The 22,836-nt window shown below is 44.7% G+C and overlaps 1 protein-coding gene across 3 annotated transcripts in view; it reads right to left on the bottom strand.

Moving 5' to 3' along the window:
- Nucleotides 1-22,836, bottom strand: part of dennd1b (DENN/MADD domain containing 1B) — a 393,500-nt gene that overhangs the window by 223,929 nt on the left and 146,735 nt on the right. For 2 of the 3 annotated variants that reach the window (XM_038794858.1, XM_038794860.1), the window contains exons 4-5: nt 8,532-8,581; nt 4,192-4,311 (exon numbers count right to left, since the gene is read on the bottom strand). The exons of the other annotated variant lie outside the window; for it this stretch is intronic. In XM_038794858.1, the coding sequence (XP_038650786.1) occupies nt 4,192-4,311; nt 8,532-8,581 (170 nt within the window). The remainder of the gene's footprint in view (nt 1-4,191; nt 4,312-8,531; nt 8,582-22,836) is intronic. 3 annotated transcript variants of the gene reach the window in all.

Genomic DNA, 22,836 nt, shown 5'->3' with positions numbered 1-22,836 from the left:
GGCCAGTAAACAGGGGTGAGGTGGGGGGGACGGGCTGCGGCCATCGGAGCCTGGCAGAACTGGGTCCGATGAGTCTAGCCGGGGTGGAAAGTTGGGGGGAAGGAACCGAGGTTGGGGGGAGGAGTTTTACAAGAGGAAGTGGAGGGGAGGAGTTGGGATGGGGTGGGGTTTACAACCCTTGATGGCATTTACGATACTCTTTCGGAGGCTGATTGGCATTGAGTGTCGGGGGGGGGGGGGGGGGGGGGGGGGGGGTTTGGGGGCGGGAACTCCATAGGTTAATGGTGACCATGGGCGATTGCGGACTCCTTTTTCTTTTTGTCCTTCATTTTCTTTTCCACCGTAGGAGGGTTTGTTTTAATTGATGCATATATTGACTGGTGGGCCGTTGGTTGGGGTGGTGGGAGGGAGGGATCGTTGTTGATTTTAAGGGTATTGACTTTGTATTTGTTACTGTTTACTGCTTGTTGGGGAGGGGGGGGGGGGCTGTAAATTTTGAAGGAAAATGTGAAAATGGAGAATAAAAATATTTGTTTAAAAAAAGTAATAGCCCATACACAAGCCAAGGAGAGAAGTGATTGCGGCACTTCAATTTGTGACTGAAAATGTGACAATTTTGCTACATTCGTTTTGGTAGTCAAACAACCAGTAGTGGGGTTTAAAATAGTACCCAACAAAGTCCAATGCACCTCTGTATAGATTTTCAGCATTTAACCTGAAGGGAATCTCTCCAGCAATTAACAATATTCGGAGAAATATATAGTCGAAAAGACTTTCAGGAATTTGGAGGGCCCTGTGAGGAGTTGTGACACTTAACTATCGTTTTAGGTGGATCAAATTGGCTTCAGCCAGTCAGTCAACAGATGTATTTTTGCCACCTCTTCTGAATTGCTGTTGTTAAAGCAGATGCAAATCTAAATTTGCATTACCAATCACAACAAATCTTTTATTCTCGGAAAGACTCCTTGTTATGGCAATAATGGCAACCACAACCCAAGACAGTTGATCATATGCAGCAATGGAATTAACAGAGAAGGCAAAGATATCCAAAATAAAAAGGCGCAAAAATATATCTCGCAAACAGTATAGCTTGCCATTTGTGCCTAGAAACTGAACTTCTAATTTTGTTTGAATTTATGAAAAACTGCAATTTGGCAAGCTGCACGCTCCCAAGTAAAAAGAATGTTGGAAATACAATGGTGCTCAGTCTAATAAGAGATAAGTGAGCATTTTGAGTCTTGTCCAAGGGAAGTTGAAGACTCTGCAGCCAAGAGGTTAACTTATCGTTTCTGTTCCAGATGTTGGTCGACAGCATTGGGAGACAGATTTTCTCCTATTAATAATTCAAAGATTCTGACCAACAATTTGCATTTTTATAATGCCTCTGATTTAGAAAAAATCCCATGCTGCTCCCAAGGGGTGCAAACAAAAATATGAATCCTGAGCCAAAGAAGGAAATATTAAAAGGGCTGAACAAAAAGCTTGGTCCAAGAGCTTTAAGGAAGCAATTCCCAAGTATGAGGTCTGCAAGCACAGCCAACATGGAAACATAGAATTATAAAAGGTTTACAGCACAGAAAGAGGTCACTTGGCTCATCGTGCCTGTGCCAGCTGAAAAACATGCCCCCTAGCCTAATCACATTTTGCAGTATTTGGTCTATGGCCCCGCACGTTTCGGCAATTGAAGTGCATATCCAGGTACCTTTTAAATGACTTGAGGCTTTCTGCCTCTGTTATCCTTTCAGGCAGTGAGTTCCAGACCCCGACAACCCTCTGGGTGAAAAAAAAACACAAGTACGCAATTCTTCGTTTTTTGAGGCGAAGTGCGGTGCCAGGTGGCGCCGCTGGCGCCTTCCTTGCTGGCCAGAATGGTAGGATCCCACGGTAGAGTTTGCATTTGGAAGTTTATTAATTATGCACAGCCGGGTTCCTCTCTGTGTCACCTGGAAGGCCACAGCGGCTGCCTGCCGCTAGCTGGCAGGTTTTTAGGTCCCAGCGCCCTATTTAAACACCATTGTAGGCCCTACACAGAATTGGACATTTTAAATTAAACCGCAGCCAGCAGCCAGGCTTGATGGGAATTTAAACAAGCCAAGTTCAAATACACTGGTCAGAGACGGGCAAACTAGGAAAAGGCTGGATTGTCCTGCAAACGGAGATCAGAGATAATCAGCCCTATTCAGATACGGTAGATTTTTGTGTATTCCCCAGATGCGGTCAGACTTTCTGGCACCTCAGATTCTCTTCGTAATCTTATATGGGATATGGTTACATGCGGACAATGCACCTGAAGATGGATCCCTGGGAGCAGTTCTTGGTATCATGCAGTGATGGAATCGGCAATCCAATTGGGTGTTGCAACCCCTCCCAGTGACCTTATTGGCTGACGGCCAGAGAATCTTCTGGAAGGGTGTGAAGACAGGGTTAAGCACGGACATCCAGAGGCCCTCCTCAATGAATACTCGACACGAAGACCACGGACAAGACTCGGTGGAGAACCAGAGACAAGAGGAAGAGGCATGCGAGAACCGCCTTTGCAGATGAGGACCCCGAGAAAGTGGAGACTCAGAGAATTGGACCTGCAGTTCGGTCGACTTCACTGGCACAGGTAGTATTAGAATCTTAGGCAAATAATATAAAGATAATTGGGATAGCAACTGCTTTATTGTACTTGTGAATAAATTTGGGTTGAATCGTGAACCTGTTTTTGTCCTTTGTTCATCTCCAAATAAGCTCAGCTGGGGAAAACCTTTTAATAATAAACTGGCCGAACTGTCTGATAATTTCCGGACAATAAAAGGAATGAGAATTTTTAAATTTCATAACTTTTGGGTACAGGAACTTGAATGCAGTCATCAAGAAAATAAATGATAGGTGAGCCGAATCGTTTATGGGACGGCAAATGAGCCACGTTTTGGCAGAGGGTGAAAGGGTGAAAGATGGATGGTCTGCCAGCAGAGCCGACAAGTGCTTGGATGAAGGTTTTGGCAACAGATCGACTGAGTTAGGGGCAGAGGGCAGCACGGTAGCATTGTGGATAGCACAATTGCTTCACAGCTCCAGGGTCCCAGGTTCGATTCCAGCTTGGGTCACTGTCTGTGCGGAGTCTGCACATCCTCCCCGTGTGTGTGTGGGTTTCCTCCGGGTGCTCCGGTTTCCTCCCACAGTCCAAAGATGTGCAGGTTAGGTGGATTGGCCATGACAAATTGCCCTTAGTGTCCAAAATTGCCCTTAGTGTTGGGTGGGGTTACTAGGTTATGGAATAGGGTGGAGGTGTTGACCTTGGGTAGGGTGCTCTTTCCAAGAGCTGGTGCAGACTCGATGGGCCAAATGGCCTCCTTCTGCACTGTAAATTCTATGAAAAAAAATGTTACCATGGTGAAAAATAGGTGGTGCTTGAAATGGAAAAGATATGGGGTTGAAAGCTCAAGTCAGGTTCAAATAGAACACGAACAGCCTGGGTTACCCTGAGACAGTGGTTAGGGTGCAGTATAGAATCAGTGACTTGGAAATATAGTTTCAGCAAAAGCTAAACAAGATGGCTTCCACCTTACCAAGGTTCATTCAGAGAAAACTAGGACTCATCCAAGTCTGGACGTTGTACAAGCGGTCTGATATCAGGGGCAGTGAAAGGATAAAGAAAACACTTGAGAGCCCGAATACAGGACAATTCGAACAAAATCCAGCAGAAACAATTGGACACAGCAATTGATGAAAAGAAAATTGGAATAAAGGTAGTGGGTTCATGATCAGGAACATAGAAAAAGAACATTTATTCCTTCAAGCCTGCTCAATGAGATCATGACTGATCTGCAACCTAACTCCACATGCCCTAAGCTTTTTGTGGTACCCTTAATGCCTCTGATTCGCCAAAATCTCGCAAACTCAGTGGTAGTGGATGAGACATGCAATTTCCTGCAACATTTGGTACATTGGGCGTGATTTATCGGCTGTTCACGGTGGCAGCAAATTCCGGTTCCATGCTGGCACACGGGTATCCCGGCAACGAGGGGTGCAGTCAACGAGAAATCCCATTGATAATGGCGGGACCGGTAAATCACGCTGGTGGGCCGCCTCTGCCGCCGGAAAACACGCGGTGGATTGGTCGGTAAATCACGCCCATTAATTGTACTCCAATAACTTCTGCTTATCTTAAACATGCGACATGCAATTCAACTTAATTCCACATACCTGAGGATACAGATGCAGACTTTACATCCTGAGGTCAAGCGACAGAAACCGAACCTCTGTTTGCTTTCAATGTCAGTAAGCACAAAAGTGAAGTGCTGCCCCACTTGACTCTGTGAAACCCTGAAAATAACCATGTGCAATATTAATTGGCAAATAAAATCTTCATTGTCAGAGTTGTCAACAGTCTGAAAGGAAATAAAACTGCAGCGCAAAACGTCAAACTGCGATGGTTGTGGCAGACGAAACTGAAATATTATTAAAAAGGATAGCTCCCTACAAAAAACAAAATCGAGGGGGGGGCTGGCCCTCCCAAACCTACAATTCTACCACTGGGCGGCAACAGCCGAGCGAGTAAGGGGATGGATCCAGGGGCCAGAGGCCAAGTGGGAGCGTGTGGAGGAGGCCTCCTGCATGAGGACCTCCATCCGGGCCCTCGCCACGGCAGCACTCCCATCCCCACCCAAAAAACACTCCAGCAGCCTAGTGGTGACAGCCACCCTCCAATCCTGGAACCAACTTGCGGCAGCAATTTGGCCTGACCAAAATGTCGGACGGGGTCCCATCTGCAACAACCATAGGTTCACCAGCACTGACTGACGCCACCTTCAAAAGGTGGAGGCAGGACGGAGGGACACTGACAGTCAGGGACCTATACACGGACGGCAGGATCGCTACACTGGACGAACTGACAGAGAAATTTCGGCTAGCCAGGGGGAACGAGCTACGGTATATGCAGCTCAAAAACTTCTTACGAAAGGAGACAAGGACATACCCATAACCTCCACGACAGACACACTACTGGAAGACCTACTAGACGCAAGTATCCTAGATAAAGGGAACTGTAGCGACATGTATGACCGACTGGTAGAAAGGGCCGACAACGTACTGGACGCAACAAGAAAGAAATGGGAGGAGGACCTGGGGATTGAGATAGGGTGGGGACTCTGGAGCGAGGCACTGCATAAGGTCAACTCCACCGCCACGTGCGCAAGGCTCAGCCTGACGCATGTACTCTATGTGGTACATAGAGCCCACTTAACAAGAACCCATATGAGTAGGTTCTTCCCGGAGGTGGAGGACAGATGTGAACAGTGCCAAAGAGGCCCGGCCAACCACGCCCACATGTTCTGGTCTTGCCCCAGACTTGTGGAGTACTGAACAGCCTTCTTCGAGGCTATGTCCAAAGTGGTGGGGGTGAGAGTGGATCCATGCCCGATAGTGGCGGTCTTCGGGGTTTCAGACCAGCCAGATCTATTCCTGCGGAGGAAGCCGGATGCTCTTGCCTTTGCCTCCCTGATCACCCGCCATAGAATCCTGTTTGGCTGGCGGTCAGCAGCACCACCCAGAGCTGCAGACTGGCTGTCCGACCTCTCAGAATCTCTCCAAATGGAGAAAATCAAATTCGCCATCCGAGGGTCAGACGACGGCTTCCACAGAACGTGGGAGCCATTCTTGCAACTGTTCCGGGACCTGTTTGTGGCCAACGAACAAGACGAAGAATAGCCGGGTGGCCAAGAATCAGGGAAAAATGGTCTGGAGTCGGGGGAAGGTAGCCGGGCCATGGAGGGGAGAGATGGACTGGGGGGGGGGGACGGCTAAACCTGAGGAGGGAGGGGCGACCCGCCGGGGGGGGGGGGGAGAGACAGCTAAACCTGGGGAGAGGGAGGCGAACCGTGGGGGGGGGGGGGGGGGGGGGGGGGTGAGAGGAGGGCCCGCAGGGGGCAGGGAAGCGGGAGCCGGAGGGAGGACACGGGATGGCAAAACGTGCATGACATCTCCAGGAGCGGGGATTGAGGAAACTGGAGATGGAGGACGGGAGAAGCGGCAGAAGCGGGGGCGAGCGTGGGATGGCATCGAGACCCGTCCGGGAAGGGCGGGCGACAGCAACACACAGCACAGCCAAATATCGCACACTGTGATTTTCTCCCCGGCACCCAAAGGTGTGCTTGCCCCCCCCCCCCCCCAGCAGGCAGTCGCCTACTTATGTGATGTGGGTAATTTTGCCAGATGTACAGAGCCTCCGCTGTCGAGCTGGTGCACAATACCCCACCAGTTATTCCATTTCATGTGTTATTGTATTTTGTTTTATGTTGGGGTGTGCCCTTCTCCTCTAAATATGTGTGTATATATATGTGTTTCTTATTCTGTGTATATAACGGTAATTATACCTTGTTCAAAAAAACCCAATAAAAACATTTATTAAAAAAGGGATAGCTCAATTAAAACAACAAATGCTGGAATCTTCAAAACAGAAACAGAAAATGCAAGATATAATCAGGTCGGCTAGCAGCTGTAAAGAGGAGGCAGGTTGTTGGCTTTCTATTTGTGCAGCCTTCATCAGAACTGTGGATTGGCAGACAAGATAAGCACGCGTTTCAATAAGATAAAGACAGAAGAGGAGTAAGGGTGCAATTATTAAATGGAGAGTCACACTGTTTTAAGATATTTTTTAATGAAGTGTTGTTTTGGCCTTGGTGAAAGCTTAAAGTAAAGATTACAATATGCATCAAAAATATTGGTGTCTTGTGCGCAACGTGAACCACCTGTGACAGAACGAGGCAGAAAATGATCTGAACTTTCACTTTATAATTCTTGATACAATGATGAATATTAGAACTTGTCAAGCTTACCTATGCTTTGAATTTTAAATAGGTGCGCAATCTTTAATATTAACAAAAGTTTGACACTTCGTTTTCAATTTAACAGAATGAAGTGCCTCTAAACACATGGGGTGAGATTCTCCCATCGGGAGACTAAGTGCCGACGCCGGAGTGTTTCACTCCAGCATCGGAGGCTGCTTCTCACCCCCTATTTCCCACCCCCAGGGGGCTAGGAGTGGCGCCGCGTAAACCGCGCATGCGCGGTTGCCGTCCTCCCTGTGGGTGCCCCGCAAGAAATGTCGGAGTGATATTGCGGGGCGGCAGAGGAAAGGAGTGCCTCCTTCAGAGAGGGCGGCCTGCCGATCGGTGGGCACCGATCGCGGGCCAGACCCCTTTTGAGCGCCCCCCCCCGGTGCTGGATCCCCCCCCCCCATAGGCCCCCCCCCCCCCCCCCCCCCCCCCCGCGTTCCCACGCTGTTCACATCGGCAGCGACTAGGTGTGGTCAGCGCCGGCGGGAGCACGTCATATTGGGCAGGCCACTCGGCCCTTCTGGGCCGGAGAATCGCCGCTCGCCCGTTACAAATGGCGAGCGGCGATTCTCCGAGCGGCCAGCCGTAAATCCCGGGGCGCCGGTTTGGGAGGGGAGTGGAAGAATCGCGTGCGGGTGCCGGGTAGGCGTGGCGGGACTCGTCCAGTGCTCCCGTGATTCTCCCACCCGGCGTGGGGTGGGGGGAGGGGGGGGGAATTGTGCCCATTATATAATTTATGCGTGATGGAATTATGCTTGTCCATATTTGGGTTTCTCCATACCTGAACAAAATGTTCTCAAACGTTCCGGATGAACATTTGATTTTAATTCATTGCGTCAACTTCTATATTTTCAAAACCACACAAAGAACTTGAGTCTGGTGTGCACAAAAATAAGCCTATGCAATCAATGCACACTGATCTCTCAATAATCATTTAGTTGCATAATAATGATTTCAAGAAAATATAATGCTTTCTTTTTTTAAAAAGGAAGAGCACTGTTGTTCACATATATTCAAACAAATGTTGCTGCTTAAGGACAGTGTGCACAAGAGGATAAAATAAGAGCAAAATCAGAAGACAAACAGCTAAAGTGCGTTAAATGAATAGTGCAAAAAAAATCCCGGAAGTTCCTTTACAAGTTGATAAAGGAAATCACCACAGTTTAGTCAAAGGCTGTTCATATTTGGCAACAGTAGTGAATTTGCTTCTTCTAAAAGCCAATTCTAATCAGTAAGCACGCCACTGGATGGCAGCAATGGAGCCTAGTTTTCTCAAACAAATCATGAACCCTCAGCCAAGCACATTTAAAACCCACCCCAACAAAGAGCAAAAGCTCATTCCAAAAGGCTTACAAAAATATTCACAATAAACTGGAAGACTCAAGTGTGAAGACACAAGAGGATGTAGTCGGTTAAAAGGTCAATGCTGGGGCTTAGATTTTCAAAAGCTGCTGCTGCAGCTAAAAAGGCACCAACACATCATTAACTGCAGATAAGGTCTCTCAATATAAAAGATATATCAATGTATTTTTTTTTATTGAAGTACATGTCCAGTTCTCCAGCTATCAACTGGCACATGTACTCACAGTCTGCTGTTTTCCAAAAAATCTCATATTTACTTCTCCTTGCCAGGTTTTTAGGAAGTTTTTGTTCAAGATTCAAAGCTGAGGGTCAAATGTAAAATGATTGGTTTATCACGCAATACTGTACCTTTCAACATCAAAAGGAAAGCAAAACTTCGGCACAGTCTGCAGCACTTCCTGTGAAGAATAATAAAAATGTTAAGCTCATCCAAGACTTGGATCTGAATCACTACTGTATCGACCACAAAAAGTCTGAGAATAGCCTTCTAAATTAAAACCATACCCAAATAGTTGTTTCTGTATTGAAATAATCAACCACAATGAACTTCATTGATTATTAACACAAATCAAATTTATGCTTCAGCAGGCTGCACTGACAATGGTAAAGGAGCACCAGGAGGGAATAGCTTGGCCTAAAGGGCATTAACACCCCCTCTCATCCCCACTGGGATCCCCTTCAACAGGACCATATGGATTTTACAAGCAGCGCTGCACCATATGGGTAAGCCATGTCTGCTGATACATGCATCACAGACTAGCCACCAGTTTTTAGTCAACACAAGAGCTTCAGACGCAACATGTGCTGCCAATGCAAATTGGGAAAAATATTAAATGGTGGCAATAAAATTATGCCAAAGTGTAAAATAAATGCACTATCCTCATTTACACTAAAAAGGCTCAGTGGGTTTACTCAAATCGCAAAGAAAATACATATGCCACATGTTTTGAGGGAAGCAGTTCATCTCATGTGTTATGTTTCAGTAAATCTAGACTTTTATAAAACTAACAGTGAAGTGATACAATAATAAAACACAATCTGATCAATAACAGCAACCAATTCATTCAGAAAATTGGTAAAACATCCAAAATAAGCTATTTTATATCTTTCTATAAAACGTACAGGAATTTGTAATGACATTGAAGCATGTCAATGCAAGGTTTTACCCTCCACAATTGTTTAAAAATGTTTTTGTTTTTTTTGCAAGTAAAAGTGGGGGAATCATTGAGCTTTTTCAAAGATGAATCTTAATGTAATCAAGGACTCCGTGAGTTCTCATTCCTGGACAACTCGCAGTTGAAAGCAGAATAAACTTAATGAAAACGGGAGCTTTATTTGCAAAGATGATGCCATGCTTAAATGAAACCCAAATCTTATTCTTTGGTCTTTGACAGGAATAGGCCAGTGAAGAGTACATGTTCCAGCAAACAAAGTGGTTTATCAAGGACACCTGGGCTTCCCTACTGTACAACTTCCTCCCTTCAGCACTTAACTGCTTTGCATTCTGCTTTGTCTTTCAAGTTTCAAATTTGTTACATTACACTGGTTTTATCGGTCCATGTATATTTTACTCAGATTTATAATAAATGTGAGGCCACTTTTCAGTTTAGAATTTAGAATTCATTTGACAGCAGACTATAAATACAGCTCACATAATCTATTATAGTGCCTATACAAACATTAAAAAAATTACTGGATTTCAGTAATTAATACTAAAAAGCTGAATGAAATTAATTTATTAAGAAAATGCACCGTTTTCTAAATTAAAAAAAAAACATTTACGAGCTCAGTAGTGAATTGATAATTCAGTAATTAAATAGACAGATGCAAATCAAGTTAATTGTTAAGTAGCTGGTCCTTTTCTATATGAACTATGAATATTGCCCAACAAAAACAAGTGTTCTGTGAATATCACCCACCACAAAATAAATTATTTTAGCAATAAAGATCAGTTTAAAACCTGATCACCACTGTTTAGAATTCCTCTCTTTTTCTTCAAGCTTTCTACTCGCTTCCCAACTGGTACAGGCATCCCTCAGGGAGGCGGGATGTTTTTTTTTTAAAAAGCTCAATGCTCTTTTAAATTCATGCAGCCAGCAGGTCTATAGACTCAAAAACAGTTCAGACAAAAATTGTTTGCACCACTTCAGGGACAGGCTAGTTCAGCTGACGACTGGGACTCCCCTGACAGGGTAGATGAGGTTACTTACATCAATCAATGAGGCGCTGCATCAGCTCCTGAGCTAGATCTCATGCTAATTAAAAGGCACTGTCCACCACCTTAATTTTATTAAATACTGCACATGGAACCCAAGCTACCCTTTAAAGCCCAAGCTCTGTTGATCTCAAGTACTCCAGGAGTAAATAGCTCTCAGTTACCAGCCTTAGCAAAAGTAAGGTTTATGCTGTACGTCAGGACATTTAATACACAATTTCAGTCATTGCTGAGTTCAGCTGGAGATTTGCTTTACATTAGCACAGCAGCATTTGTCTGCAACATTTTAAAATGATGGAGTGGGTTCACAAAATCTATTTCACCAGTGAATTGTCTAATTCTTAAACTTTCTCCTGAAGTGTAAGGTTTAAATATATTTAGAGGAATCAGTAAACATGCATGTTACACCCAGTTTCACAAGGGAATAATTGCTGTAGCTATAGTCTTTAGTTTTTTTAAATCAATACCTCCAAGGTAGTGGGATGATACCCACATGACACTACATTTTTTTCATGGGAAAAGGCACTGGCAAATTAGTTTTTTGTTTGAACAAGGCAACAACAGAAATTCAAACAAAGCGTAGCATACATATTACAACTGCTGACAATAAACTCCCTATAAAGATTGAAAGATGTTGGTACATGGAGATATTTCCTTCAGGAGAGAGAAAATAATCCTTTAAAGTAGGTAATCCAACACTTTCCTTCATCCAAAAAGCCCACTACACACTGAAGAGTCCAGAGATCAGTAACTTGGAAGGTGATTGTGACTCCTTCAGATTAGATGAGGCATATTTGAAATGATCAACTAGCATTTATTTTTAAAATCAGCTTTGGCCAACAAATCAAAAGAACAGTACTTTCGACTGCAGACACAAAAGTCACCATCACCTGAACAACGGTCACTCATGCAATTCATCTTAGTTCACAGAAACCTAAATAAAAACACTCCAGATTATGAATTTTGCTTCTGAGGGGAGGTTAGAAGAAATGAAGCAAAACTGGAAACAGTCCTTTTGATGAAATGGATACAAGGAGAGAGATTCCTAAGAGAACCTTTCAGATGAAACACGGAAAATTCTATGACTTGAAATCAAAATCAAGTTCAGATCATGAACTGATGGAAGCACTCCATCAGTTGATTCAGGTGTTAATAAATCCAGTTTCCTTGGCAAACACAATAATATGAGACAAACGTATTGTTTCATACTCTTGTGGTGGGAAACTTTACGGAAACAACCCAACAAAGAATAATCAGAGGACGAATAATCACTCCCTTTGTAATCATGTAGAACATAGAACATAGAACATAGAACGATACAGCGCAGTACAGGCCCTTCGGCCCTCGATGTTGCACCGACATGGAAAAAAAAAAACTAAAGGCCATCTAACCTACACTATGCCCTTATCATCCATATGCTTATCCAATAAATTTTTAAATGCCCTCAATGTTGGCGAGTTCACTACTGTTGCAGGTAGGGCATTCCACGGCCTCACCACTCTTTGCGTAAAAAACCCACCTCTGACCTCTGTCCTATATCTATTACCCCTCAATTTAAGGCTATGTCCCCTCGTGCTAGCCACCTCCATCCGCGGGAGAAGGCTCTCGCTGTCCACCCTATCTAACCCTCTGATCATTTTGTATGCCTCTATTAAGTCACCTCTTAACCTTCTTCTCTCTAACGAAAACAACCTCAAGTCCATCAACCTTTCCTCATAAGATTTTCCCTCCATACCAGGCAACATCCTGGTAAATCTCCTCTGCACCCGTTCCAAAGCTTCCACGTCCTTCCTATAATGAGGCGACCAGAACTGTACGCAATACTCCAAATGCGGCCGTACCAGAGTTTGGTACAGCTGCATCATGACCTCATGGCTCCGGAACTCAATCCCTCTACCAATAAAGGCCAACACACCATAGGCCTTCTTCACAACCCTATCAACCTGGGTGGCAACTTTCAGGGATCTATGTACATGGACACCGAGATCCCTCTGCTCATCCACACTACCAAGAATTTTACCATTAGCCAAATATTCCGCATTCCTGTTATTCTTTCCAAAGTGAATCACCTCACACTTCTCCACATTAAACTCCATTTGCCACCTCTCAGCCCAGCTCTGCAGCTTATCTATGTCCCTCTGTAACCTGCAACATCCTTCCGCACTGTCTACAACTCCACCGACTTTAGTGTCGTCTGCAAATTTACTCACCCATCCTTCTGCGCCCTCCTCTAGGTCATTTATAAAAATGACAAACAGCAACGGCCCCAGAACAGATCCTTGTGGTACGCCACTCGTAACTGAACTCCATTCTGAACATTTCCCATCAACTACCACTCTCTGTCTTCTTTCAACTAGCCAATTTCTGATCCACATCTCTAAATCACCCTCAATCCCCAGCCTCCGTATTTTCTGCAATAGCCGACCGTGGGGAACCTTATCAAACGCTTTACTGAAATCCATATACACCACATCAACTGCTCTACCCTCGTCTACCTGTTCAGTCACCTTCTCAAAGAACTCGATAAGGTTTGTGAGGCATGACCTACCCTTCACAAAACCATGCTGACTATCCCTAATCATATTATTCCTATCTAGATGATTATAAATCGTATCTTTTATAATCCTCTCCAAGACTTTACCCACCACAGACGTTAGGCTCACCGGCCTATAGTTACCGGGGTTATCTCTACTCCCCTTCTTGAACAAAGGGACCACATTTGCTATCCTCCAGTCCTCTGGCACTATTCCTGTAGCCAATGATGACATAAAAATCAAAGCCAAAGGCTCAGCAATCTCTTCCCTGGCTTCCCAGAGAATCCTAGGATAAATCCCATCCGGCCCCGGGGACTTATCTATTTTCACCTTGTCCAGAATTGCCAACACTTCTTCCCTACGCACCTCAATGCCATCTATTCTAATAGCCTGGGTCTCAGCATTCTCCTCCACAATATTATCTTTTTCTTGAGTGAATACTGACGAAAAGTATTCATTTAGTATCTCGCTTATCTCCTCAGCCTCCACACACAACTTCCCACCACTGTCCTTGACTGGTCCTACTCTTACCCTAGTCATTCTTTTATTCCTGACATACCTATAGAAAGCTTTTGGGTTTTCCTTGATCCTACCTGCCAAAGACTTCTCATGTCCCCTCCTTGCTCGTCTCAGCTCTCTCTTTAGATCCTTCCTCGCTTCCTTGTAACTATCAAGCGCCCCAACTGAAACTTCACGCCTCATCTTCACATAGGCCTCCTTCTTCCTCTTAACAAGAGATTCCACTTCTTTGGTAAACCACGGTTCCCTCGCTCGACCCCTTCCTCCCTGCCTGACTGGTACGTACTTATCAAGAACATGCAATAGCTGTTCCTTGAACAAGCTCCACATATCCAGTGTGCCCAACCCTTGCAGCCTACTTCTCCAACCAACACATCCTAAGTCATGTCTAATGGCATCATAATTGCCCTTCCCCCAGCTATAACTCTTGCTCTGCGGGGTATACTTATCCCTTTCCATCACTAACGTAAAGGTCACCGAATTGTGGTCACTGTCTCCAAAGTGTTCACCTACCTCCAGATCTAACACCTGGCCTGGTTCATTACCCAAAACCAAATCCAAAGTGGCTTCACCTCTTGTTGGCCTGTCAACATATTGTGTCAGAAAACCCTCCTGCACACATTGTACAAAGAACGACCCATCCAATGTACTCGAACTGTATCTTTTCCAGTCAATATTAGGAAAGTTAAAGTCTCCCATAACAACTACCCTGTTACTTTCGCTCTTTTCCAGAATCATCTTCGCCATCCTTTCCTCTACATCTCTAGAACTATTAGGTGGCCTATAGAAAACTCCCAACAGGGTGACCTCTCCTTTCCTGTTTCTAACCTCAGCCCATACTACCTCGGAAGAAGAGTCCCCATCTTGCATCCTTTCTACCACCGTAATACTGTCCTTGACTAGCAGCGCCACACCTCCCCCTCTTTTGCCCCCTTCTCTGACCTTACTAAAGCACCTAAACCCCGGAACCTGCAACAACCATTCCTGTCCCTGCTCGATCCATGTCTCTGAAATGGCCACAACATCGAAGTCCCAGGTAACAACCCATGCTGCCAGTTCCCCTACCTTATTTCGTATACTCCTGGCATTGAAATAGACACACTTCAAACCACAGACCTGAACACTGCCGCCCTCCTGCGAAGTCAAAACTGTGCTCCTGACCTCTCTACTCTCAATCTCTCGCACCCCAAAACTACAATCCAGGTTCCCATGCCCCTGCTGAATTAGTTTAAACCCCCCCAAAGAGTACTAACAAATCTCCCCCCCAGGATATTGGTGCCCCTCAGGTTCAGATGTAGACCATCCTGTCTATAGAGGTCCCACCTTCCCCAGAAAGAGCCCCAGTTATCCAGAAATCTGAATCCCTCCCGCCTGCACCATCCCTGTAGCCACGTGTTTAATTGCTCTCTCTCCCTATTCCTCATCTCACTATCACGTGGCACGGGCAACAACCCAGAGATAACAACTCTGTTTGTTCTCGCTCTGAGCTTCCATCCTAGCTCCCTAAAGGCCTGCCTGACATCCTTGTCCCCTTTCCTACCTATGTCGTTAGTGCCAATGTGGACTACGACTTGGGGCTGCTCCCCCTCCCCCTTAAGGACCCGGAAAACACGATCCGAGACATCACGTACCCTTGCACCTGGGAGGCAACATACCAAACGTGAGTCTCTCTCGCTCCCACAAAATCTCCTATCTGTGCCCCTGACTATTGAGTCCCCAATTACTAATGTTCTACTCCTTTCCCCCCTTCCCTTCTGAGCAACAGGGACAGACTCCGTGCCAGAGGCCCGTACCCCATGGCTTACCCCTGGTAAGTCGTCCCCCCCACAAGTATCCAAAACGGTATACTTGTTACTCAGGGGAACGACCGCAGGGGGTCCCTGCACTGACTGCTTCTTCCCAGTCCCTCTTACAGTTACCCATCTATCTCCAGTCTTTGGTGTAACTACTTCCCTGAAGCTCCTATCTATGACCCCCTCTGCCTCCCGAATGATCCGAAGTTCATCCAGCTCAAGCTCCAGGTCCCTAACACGGTTTTTGAGGAGCTGGAGTTGGGTGCACTTCCCACAGATGAAATCAGCAGGGACACTGACGGCGTCCCTCACCTCAAACATTCTGCAGGAGGAGCATTGTACTGCCTTCCCTGACATCCCCTCTAGATTAAAAAAAAAACAAGAAAAAGAAAAAGAAAGGAAGAGCTTACCTGATATTACCTCAAACCCTGATCCTGCTGAAAGGTAAGCAAATTTAAAGGCACTCACTCACCTTCACGACAGGCCCCTGCTCCCGCTTCCCAACCACCGTGGGGTGGGGGGGTTGGTTAGAGGAGGAGGTAGGGTGGGAAACACTCACAAAGTGTTTCGGGTTTAACTGTCACTTGCCAACAGCCCCTCCACAAACCACCTTCAACTTAGGCTGACCGCACTGCACGTATGCAAATTTCCCCAGAACAGCTGATCAGTAGCTCTGCTCTGCTGCCCTCTGCTGGTTGCTTGCCTTTACTCAAACTCCTTGGGTCTTCTTCGCAGATTCTTCGCAGATTCACCTTCAACTTAGGCTGACCGCACTGCACGTATGCAAATTTCCCCAGAACAGCTGATCAGTAGCTCTGCTCTGCTGCCCTCTGCTGGTTGCTTGCCTTTACTCAAACTCCTTGGGTCTTCTTCGCAGATTCTTCGCAGATTCACCTTCAACTTAGGCTGACCGCACTGCACGTATGCAAATTTCCCCAGAACAGCTGATCAGTAGCTCTGCTCTGCTGCCCTCTGCTGGTTGCTTGCCTTTACTCAAACTCCTTGGGTCTTCTTCGCAGATTCACCTTCAACTTAGGCTGACCGCACTGCACGTATGCAAATTTCCCCAGAACAGCTGATCAGTAGCTCTGCTCTGCTGCCCTCTGCTGGTTCAAGGAGGTCAGAGGTCTGCTGTAGTCAGAGGGATTCTGCATTCAAATAGATGCAGAAATGTGTGCAACTGCAATTCGGGCAACTTACACTCCTCTGTATGGATGCAATTGGACCATTACAGATCAACATTAGTTGATGACAATCCTCTCAATCATGACAAACTGATGAGACAGATGAGGCGCCTACAGGGGAGGCTATCGCAAGATTGCAATCCGCATGCAGAATAAACAGGGACGAACAGTTGTATAACATCACAAACACGGGCAGCACGGTGGCGTGGTGGTAGCACTACAGTCTCACGGCGCCGAGGTCCCAGGTACGATCCCGGCTCTGGGTCACTGTCCTGGTGGAGTTGGCACATTCTCCCCGTGTTTGCGTGGGTTTCGCCCCCACAACCCAAAGATGTGCAAGGTAGGTGGATTGAACAGACTAAATTGCCACTTAATTGGAAAAAATGAATTGGGTAATCTAAATTTATTTTTTAAAATCGCAAACAGAATTATTTTCAGAAATTGCAAAGCCTAAACAGAAACCTAGGGCAACACGGTGGCACAGTGGTTAGCACTGCTGCCTCACAGCACCGAGGACCCGTGTTTGACCCCGCCCTGGGACACTGTCCATGTGGGGTTTGCACATTCTCCGCATGTCTGCGTGGGTCTCACGCCCACAACCCAAAGACCCACAGGATATGTGAATTGGCCACGCTAAATTGCCCCTTAATTGGGAAAAAAATAAAAATAAAAAAATAATGAAAATAAAACAGACACCTGTCCCTGTGGCAACATACTCATTGGCTATGAATGAATTGACTTTTAAATATCAGCTCATTATTTGCCTCAAAATCAGAATCCTCATAGTTGACAAGAAAATGGAGGAAATACTGAACTGCTGTCTTAACTGTCTCTTCAAACTACGATGAAAAATCAAATCACATAGTAAAAATGGAACGGAGATTGTAGACTTTCCCTGGCTTACTGTCATTTGGACATTCCACTCGGTAAGAATGGTCACTCCAGTTCCTCGATTTACAACTAAAGCTCCTTGACTCATCCAACTCCTTTACATATCCAAATGGTCAATGCCATGAATTTTGGGAAATCCTGTTGCGAGGTAAAACATAACCATATTTCTGATTTCTCTAGCCTACGAATATACTGCAGTGTCCCACTCCGCGGAGGATAAATCATCAAACCATCTGCTTCATTGCCTGATCGGTGCGGCACGGTGGCATAGTGAGCACTGCTGCCTCACAGTGCCAGGGACCCAGGTTAGATTCCAATCTTGGGTGACTGTGTGGAGTTTTCATGTTCTCCCAGTGTCTGTGGGGGTTTCCTCCCGGTGCTCTGGTCTCCTCCCACAGTCCAAAGATGTGCAGGTTATGTGAATTGGCCAAGATAAATTGCCCCTTAGTGTCCAAAAGGTTACGTAGGGTGATGGGGAATGGGCCTAGGTAGGGTGCCCTTCAGAGGGCCGGTGCAGACTCGATGGCCCGAATGACTTCGTTCTGCACTGCTGGGATTCTACGTTCGAACAGGAACAAATTGCATCACCATTGGTAACTGAAAGTTTGACCTTCCCACCAAACCTGGTATCTTTAAAAACTCTGTCAAAAGACCTGCAATTGATTGATATCCAGATCATGGCAAGACTGCAATGGGTTGGTTTGCTCCTTGCAATGTTCAAATGAAAAGCTGAGTATTGTTGGCAACTGTAGCCCCAAAATAAGTTCCATCTGATCAGCACAATCAAATATGAAGCACAAAGAAAACAAAGCAACAAATGGAATGTGTCCTCGGCACCATAAATCACACAAATCCTGGTCATACACCAGTCTTCTACTGGAATAAAGTATCCAGGAAAGAAAGGGTTTTCTACCAATCACAATTGTAAACTGGCATAGATATGGCAAACCTACAAGTTGTTATTTCGACTTGATGTCAGACCCCTTTCCCAGAAGGCTCGGAGTGGCATACGTCAGCTAGGTTTCCCACAGATGTTGAGTCTCGGCCTTACAAGGAGGATCCTCTTGCTACAGAACTCAGGAACAGGCAAATTCAGGCTGTACATGACAAAATGAGTGCAATTTAACCGCCAGCACCTGTATGGTACTATCTACGATACTAACCCAAAGGTACAAATACTTCTTTAGGTATTAAGGGGTGAAAGATAATAAGCAAATTGGTCATGGCCCATGCTATTTTGGCAGCAATAGCTGACTGATGCAGCTGATATTGGTGGGTCTCAACACTTTGGAAAGCTACTTCTTGAGAAGGTAAAAATCCTACCAGAACAGCCTTCCTAACTTGCACATGCATCTTTACTTGGCAGACCCCGTCATGGAGGCTGAGGATTTTTTTTTATTAAAAGAAAGCAGGTGGAAAATGAGGCTGCCTTTGCATCCAAATGTCAACAAGGACCTCTTGGGGCAGTGCCAAAGATTTCATAATGACAAGTGTAACAGAGATTCCCAACTAGCACTCGTTGTTGCTCAAGGCTGTGGCCTATCTATTGCTTTTATCACAATAAAATATGAACCGAATGGATACTTTGATGCTTATTCCAGGATTGGAAGTAACACCAAATCACCAACTGGGACTCATTCTTCCAATAGATTCCACCGAGTGGGGTGGATAATGCCTCCCACTGCTAAAACTAATCTCACAATATTTCACATAATGTTATGTTTGGAGAAACAAGAAACTGAGGCAGTGATCAGTCATTATCAACTGTGATAGCTGAAGTGCATCTCTGACATTTGACTCAATTTTAGAAAGAAATTCAACTAGCCCCTTATAGAATTTGGACCCTGGATCACAGGATACGAATGGAAGAGCACAGAAGATGATGGAAAATTATTTCAGAAGGAAGGTTATGACAACCTATTCAGGAATGACCAGTGGGATTCACAGAGCCAATAGAAAAACAAAAAAGCAATTAATCTTCTCAGGGAGATTTGCTTCTTTACAAAGGAAGAGGAGTTTTTGGGCCACCATCCATGATCATATGTTGAAGTTCCTCAAAAGGAGGATGGTTTTCCATATTGCTAATTTAAGGTAACTTCTATTTGTGAAGAGCGCCTTTCACGAAGATATTGGACAAGAAATTACAAATTATCATATTTTCCTCCCAAAACGTTCAAAGCCTCTGCGCTTGGTAGCAACTTGATTGAGCTTTACACATCCTGAGGGGTTTGGGCAGTGTAAATAGTGAGAAACTGTTCCCACTCGTGCATGGAGAACGAGAGGCACAGATTCAAAATAGTTGGCAAAAGCAGCAGAAGTGTTGCAAGGAAAATAATTTTCACCCAGAGGGTGGTTGGAGTCCGGAACAAACTTCCTTAGAGGGTGGTGGCAGGTTCGATCGAGGCTTTGAAACGTGAATGGAATTGCTCTCTGAAAAAAAATAATGTGCAAGGTTACAGGGTTAAAGCAGGGAATTGGGGCCATGACTAAGAGTGCTCTTTCAAAGAGCCAGTGCAGACTTAATGGACCAAATGGCCTCCTCCTGCACTGTAAAGGTTCTATGAAATGAAATGAAATGAAAATCGCTTGTCACGAGTAGGCTTCAATAAAGTTACTGTGAAAAGCCCCTAGTCGCCACATTCCGGCGCCTGTCTGGGAGGCTGGTACGGGAATCGAACCGTGCTGCTGGCCTGCTTGGTCTGCTTTAAAAGCCACCGGTTTAGCCCAGTGAGCTAAACCAGCACAATCCACCCACTAAAACTGTGACAATTAGTATCCTCAGAGTTACCTCAAAATACACCCAAAGTACTGTAAATGCATATTGTTCAGTTTGGTTTGTGTCTTTGATCCACTATCACTTAATATCCATGCAAGAAACTGGGACATCAGTTCAAGTCCATAATCTAAACTGATAGTACCATCATTCTGTGAGTGATGGGCTCAGTCAGAAGAAGCTTTTAAAATACTTCCAAACGCAGAAACTTTAAAAAAAAAAACTTTGCTCCACACATTTCATGTTTTGCAGCCTTTATCAAGAAATATTTCAGCAGGCAAGTGCTGGTACATTTTGTGATAGTGGGTTATAAATGCTACTGATATCTGGGCATGTGTTTGACCTTCCATACAGACCCCATGTAATTCGTCATATTAACACAGATCATCTTTTGAGGTTCAACAAAGAAAAAAATGCAGCATCCTATATCAGGCAGCAGTTTGGCATGTTACATGAGCTGAAGCAAAACTGAAGATGAATAGAAGATCCTAGAAAAAACCAAAACAAATCTGTGACATCTTTTGGTTCTAATACGATCTTTCTGGTGTGCTCCGAGGTGTACTGTGAAATGTCATTTTATAACAGCCCCAACTGATAATCACAAACAACATCTGAATGTCAAAGATTGCAGCTAGCATACTTTTATCTCTGAAAACTTCCTTCTGTTGACATTCAGGATGGATTTCAGGCACTTGAGTAAATCTTCATGGGATTTGTTTCAAATGATACACCATATACAAAAATGATATATCTTTGTGAGGCCTATGCAATAAGCATTGACTGTTCCCTATGCACAAGGCCAATTATGATCTTCCAGTGTACTAGTTACTTCAATATATTTTCAACATTTGCCAATTAAGATTCATGTAAAATGAATCATATTTACAAAGTTGGAGGTAACATTTGGTTAACTGTTCAAATTCCAATGGAAAAACTAAAAGGCACAGCCTCAAATGAGGAATTAAGAGAAGGCGTCTTGACTGGGCATTGTACAAAGTTCTTTTTATGAAATTAATTCCCAGAATATGGGTGCCAATGGCAAGCCTCCCATTACCAGCTCCAACGTGCCCTAAAAACTTAGTGGAGAGCTGCCAACCTGAACTACTGCCATATGTCTGTCACAATGCTAATGGTAGGTGCTTCCTGCATTTGATCTAGCAACGATGAGGGATATGTAATACGTTTCCAAGTCAGGATGCTGCGCGACATGGAGGAAAACTTGGAAGGTGACTATGTTCCCATTCACATTCTGCCCGTGTCCTTCCAGGTGATAGAGGTCATCTGTTTGGGAGATTCTGCAAAATTGTTTGAGGAACTGTTGCTGCATTACAACCTGCAGATCTAACATACTGCAGGCATTCTGCACCTATAGGTGATAGAAGTAGATGTTTAGATGAGTGAATGAGGTACAAATCAAGCAATTGCCTTATCCTGGATAGTGAGAGTTTTGAGAGTTGCTGCTGCACCTATCTAAGTATATGGTGAATAAAAACAGATAGTACCTCACAGAAGTACTCTTTATTTCCACTAATTTCATCTGCATTATAGGAGGAAAGCTCTTATTTGTCGAGAAAAGTTGAATAAAAATGTGCAGCAAAAATTCCCCCATCACAAACCTTATGCATTAAAAGTAAATGCTGCAATTAAAAACATCCACTAGAAGCACAGATTTAAAAATCTACTTTTCAATGAAGTCTCAAATCAACACTGCACAGAGCAGTTTATTATTCTGAAAGAAAATAAAAAAGGAAAACATTTGAATCAAACGTGGAAGTAAATTACAGCAGCATCAACTCTCAAAATGCTGGGAGGCAATTCTTGGCCAAATACAAAAATCTACAGTTGTGCTCTTAGCACAAAGAATCAAACTTCTTTCATACAGATTTAAAATTGACGGCTGAGGAGTGTTTGCATTCATTGAGCATTGTCAGAACCAATCTATCAAAATGCGCCTTTACCAACTGTCCTGCAATTAACTGCAGCTCTGTAAATTCTCTTGCAATATCTTCGAACGGGCCCCTGTATCTATTAGGCGGGAGGAAAAAAACTAGATCTGTGCCAAACAGAGGGGAACAAAAACAATAACAGTTTCCTCCATTTGGAACTGGCAACATGTCTGATGAGAAGAGAAAATGGAGGAATTCAGAAAGCATACAGAAGCGTCTCTCCTCAAAGGATTACTAAGTCATCAGACACTACTGCCTTGTTGTTTTTGATGCATATTTCAACATGGTGTGACTTCACAATAATATAAAACTGTCTGAATCTAAAAGAGGATTAAGTTGTGATGTTGAATCCGGTGTCAGCTGAAAGCATCTGACCACCAAGTTCTGCGAGAGTGTTCAAACGTAGGGCTCAGATAATTATCATTTCAACATTAATGCCCAAAGCTATGCTTTCAGCGTACTGCAGGTGACATCACTATTCTGCTTTTGCACCACCTGACTATCAATGTCATCACTATTAGTTGTGAGAGAAACCAGAGCCGTCGAATTCAGAGCAGTACACGAGGCCTGTATGACACAACCCTCAAGGATATTGGCTTAAGTGCAATTTTTCCTGACAGATCACTGGCACTAATGCGTCAAATTATGACAACATAGTGGTGATGTTGTCTTGGCCATTTCCTCAGTGAGATGGCGATGACACAGTTTTTGAAAATTAAAGCAATTTGAAGACAGACACGGGTTACCTGCTGGGAACTGCATGATGCACAAATTCCACATCCTGCTCCCCCCCCCCCC

This window comes from Scyliorhinus canicula, chromosome 4, assembly GCF_902713615.1.
Source record: "Scyliorhinus canicula chromosome 4, sScyCan1.1, whole genome shotgun sequence".
Taxonomy (NCBI): Eukaryota; Metazoa; Chordata; class Chondrichthyes; order Carcharhiniformes; family Scyliorhinidae; genus Scyliorhinus; species Scyliorhinus canicula.
The sequence above is the reverse complement of the archived record's forward strand: the minus strand, read 5'-3'. Positions and strand labels throughout refer to the sequence as shown.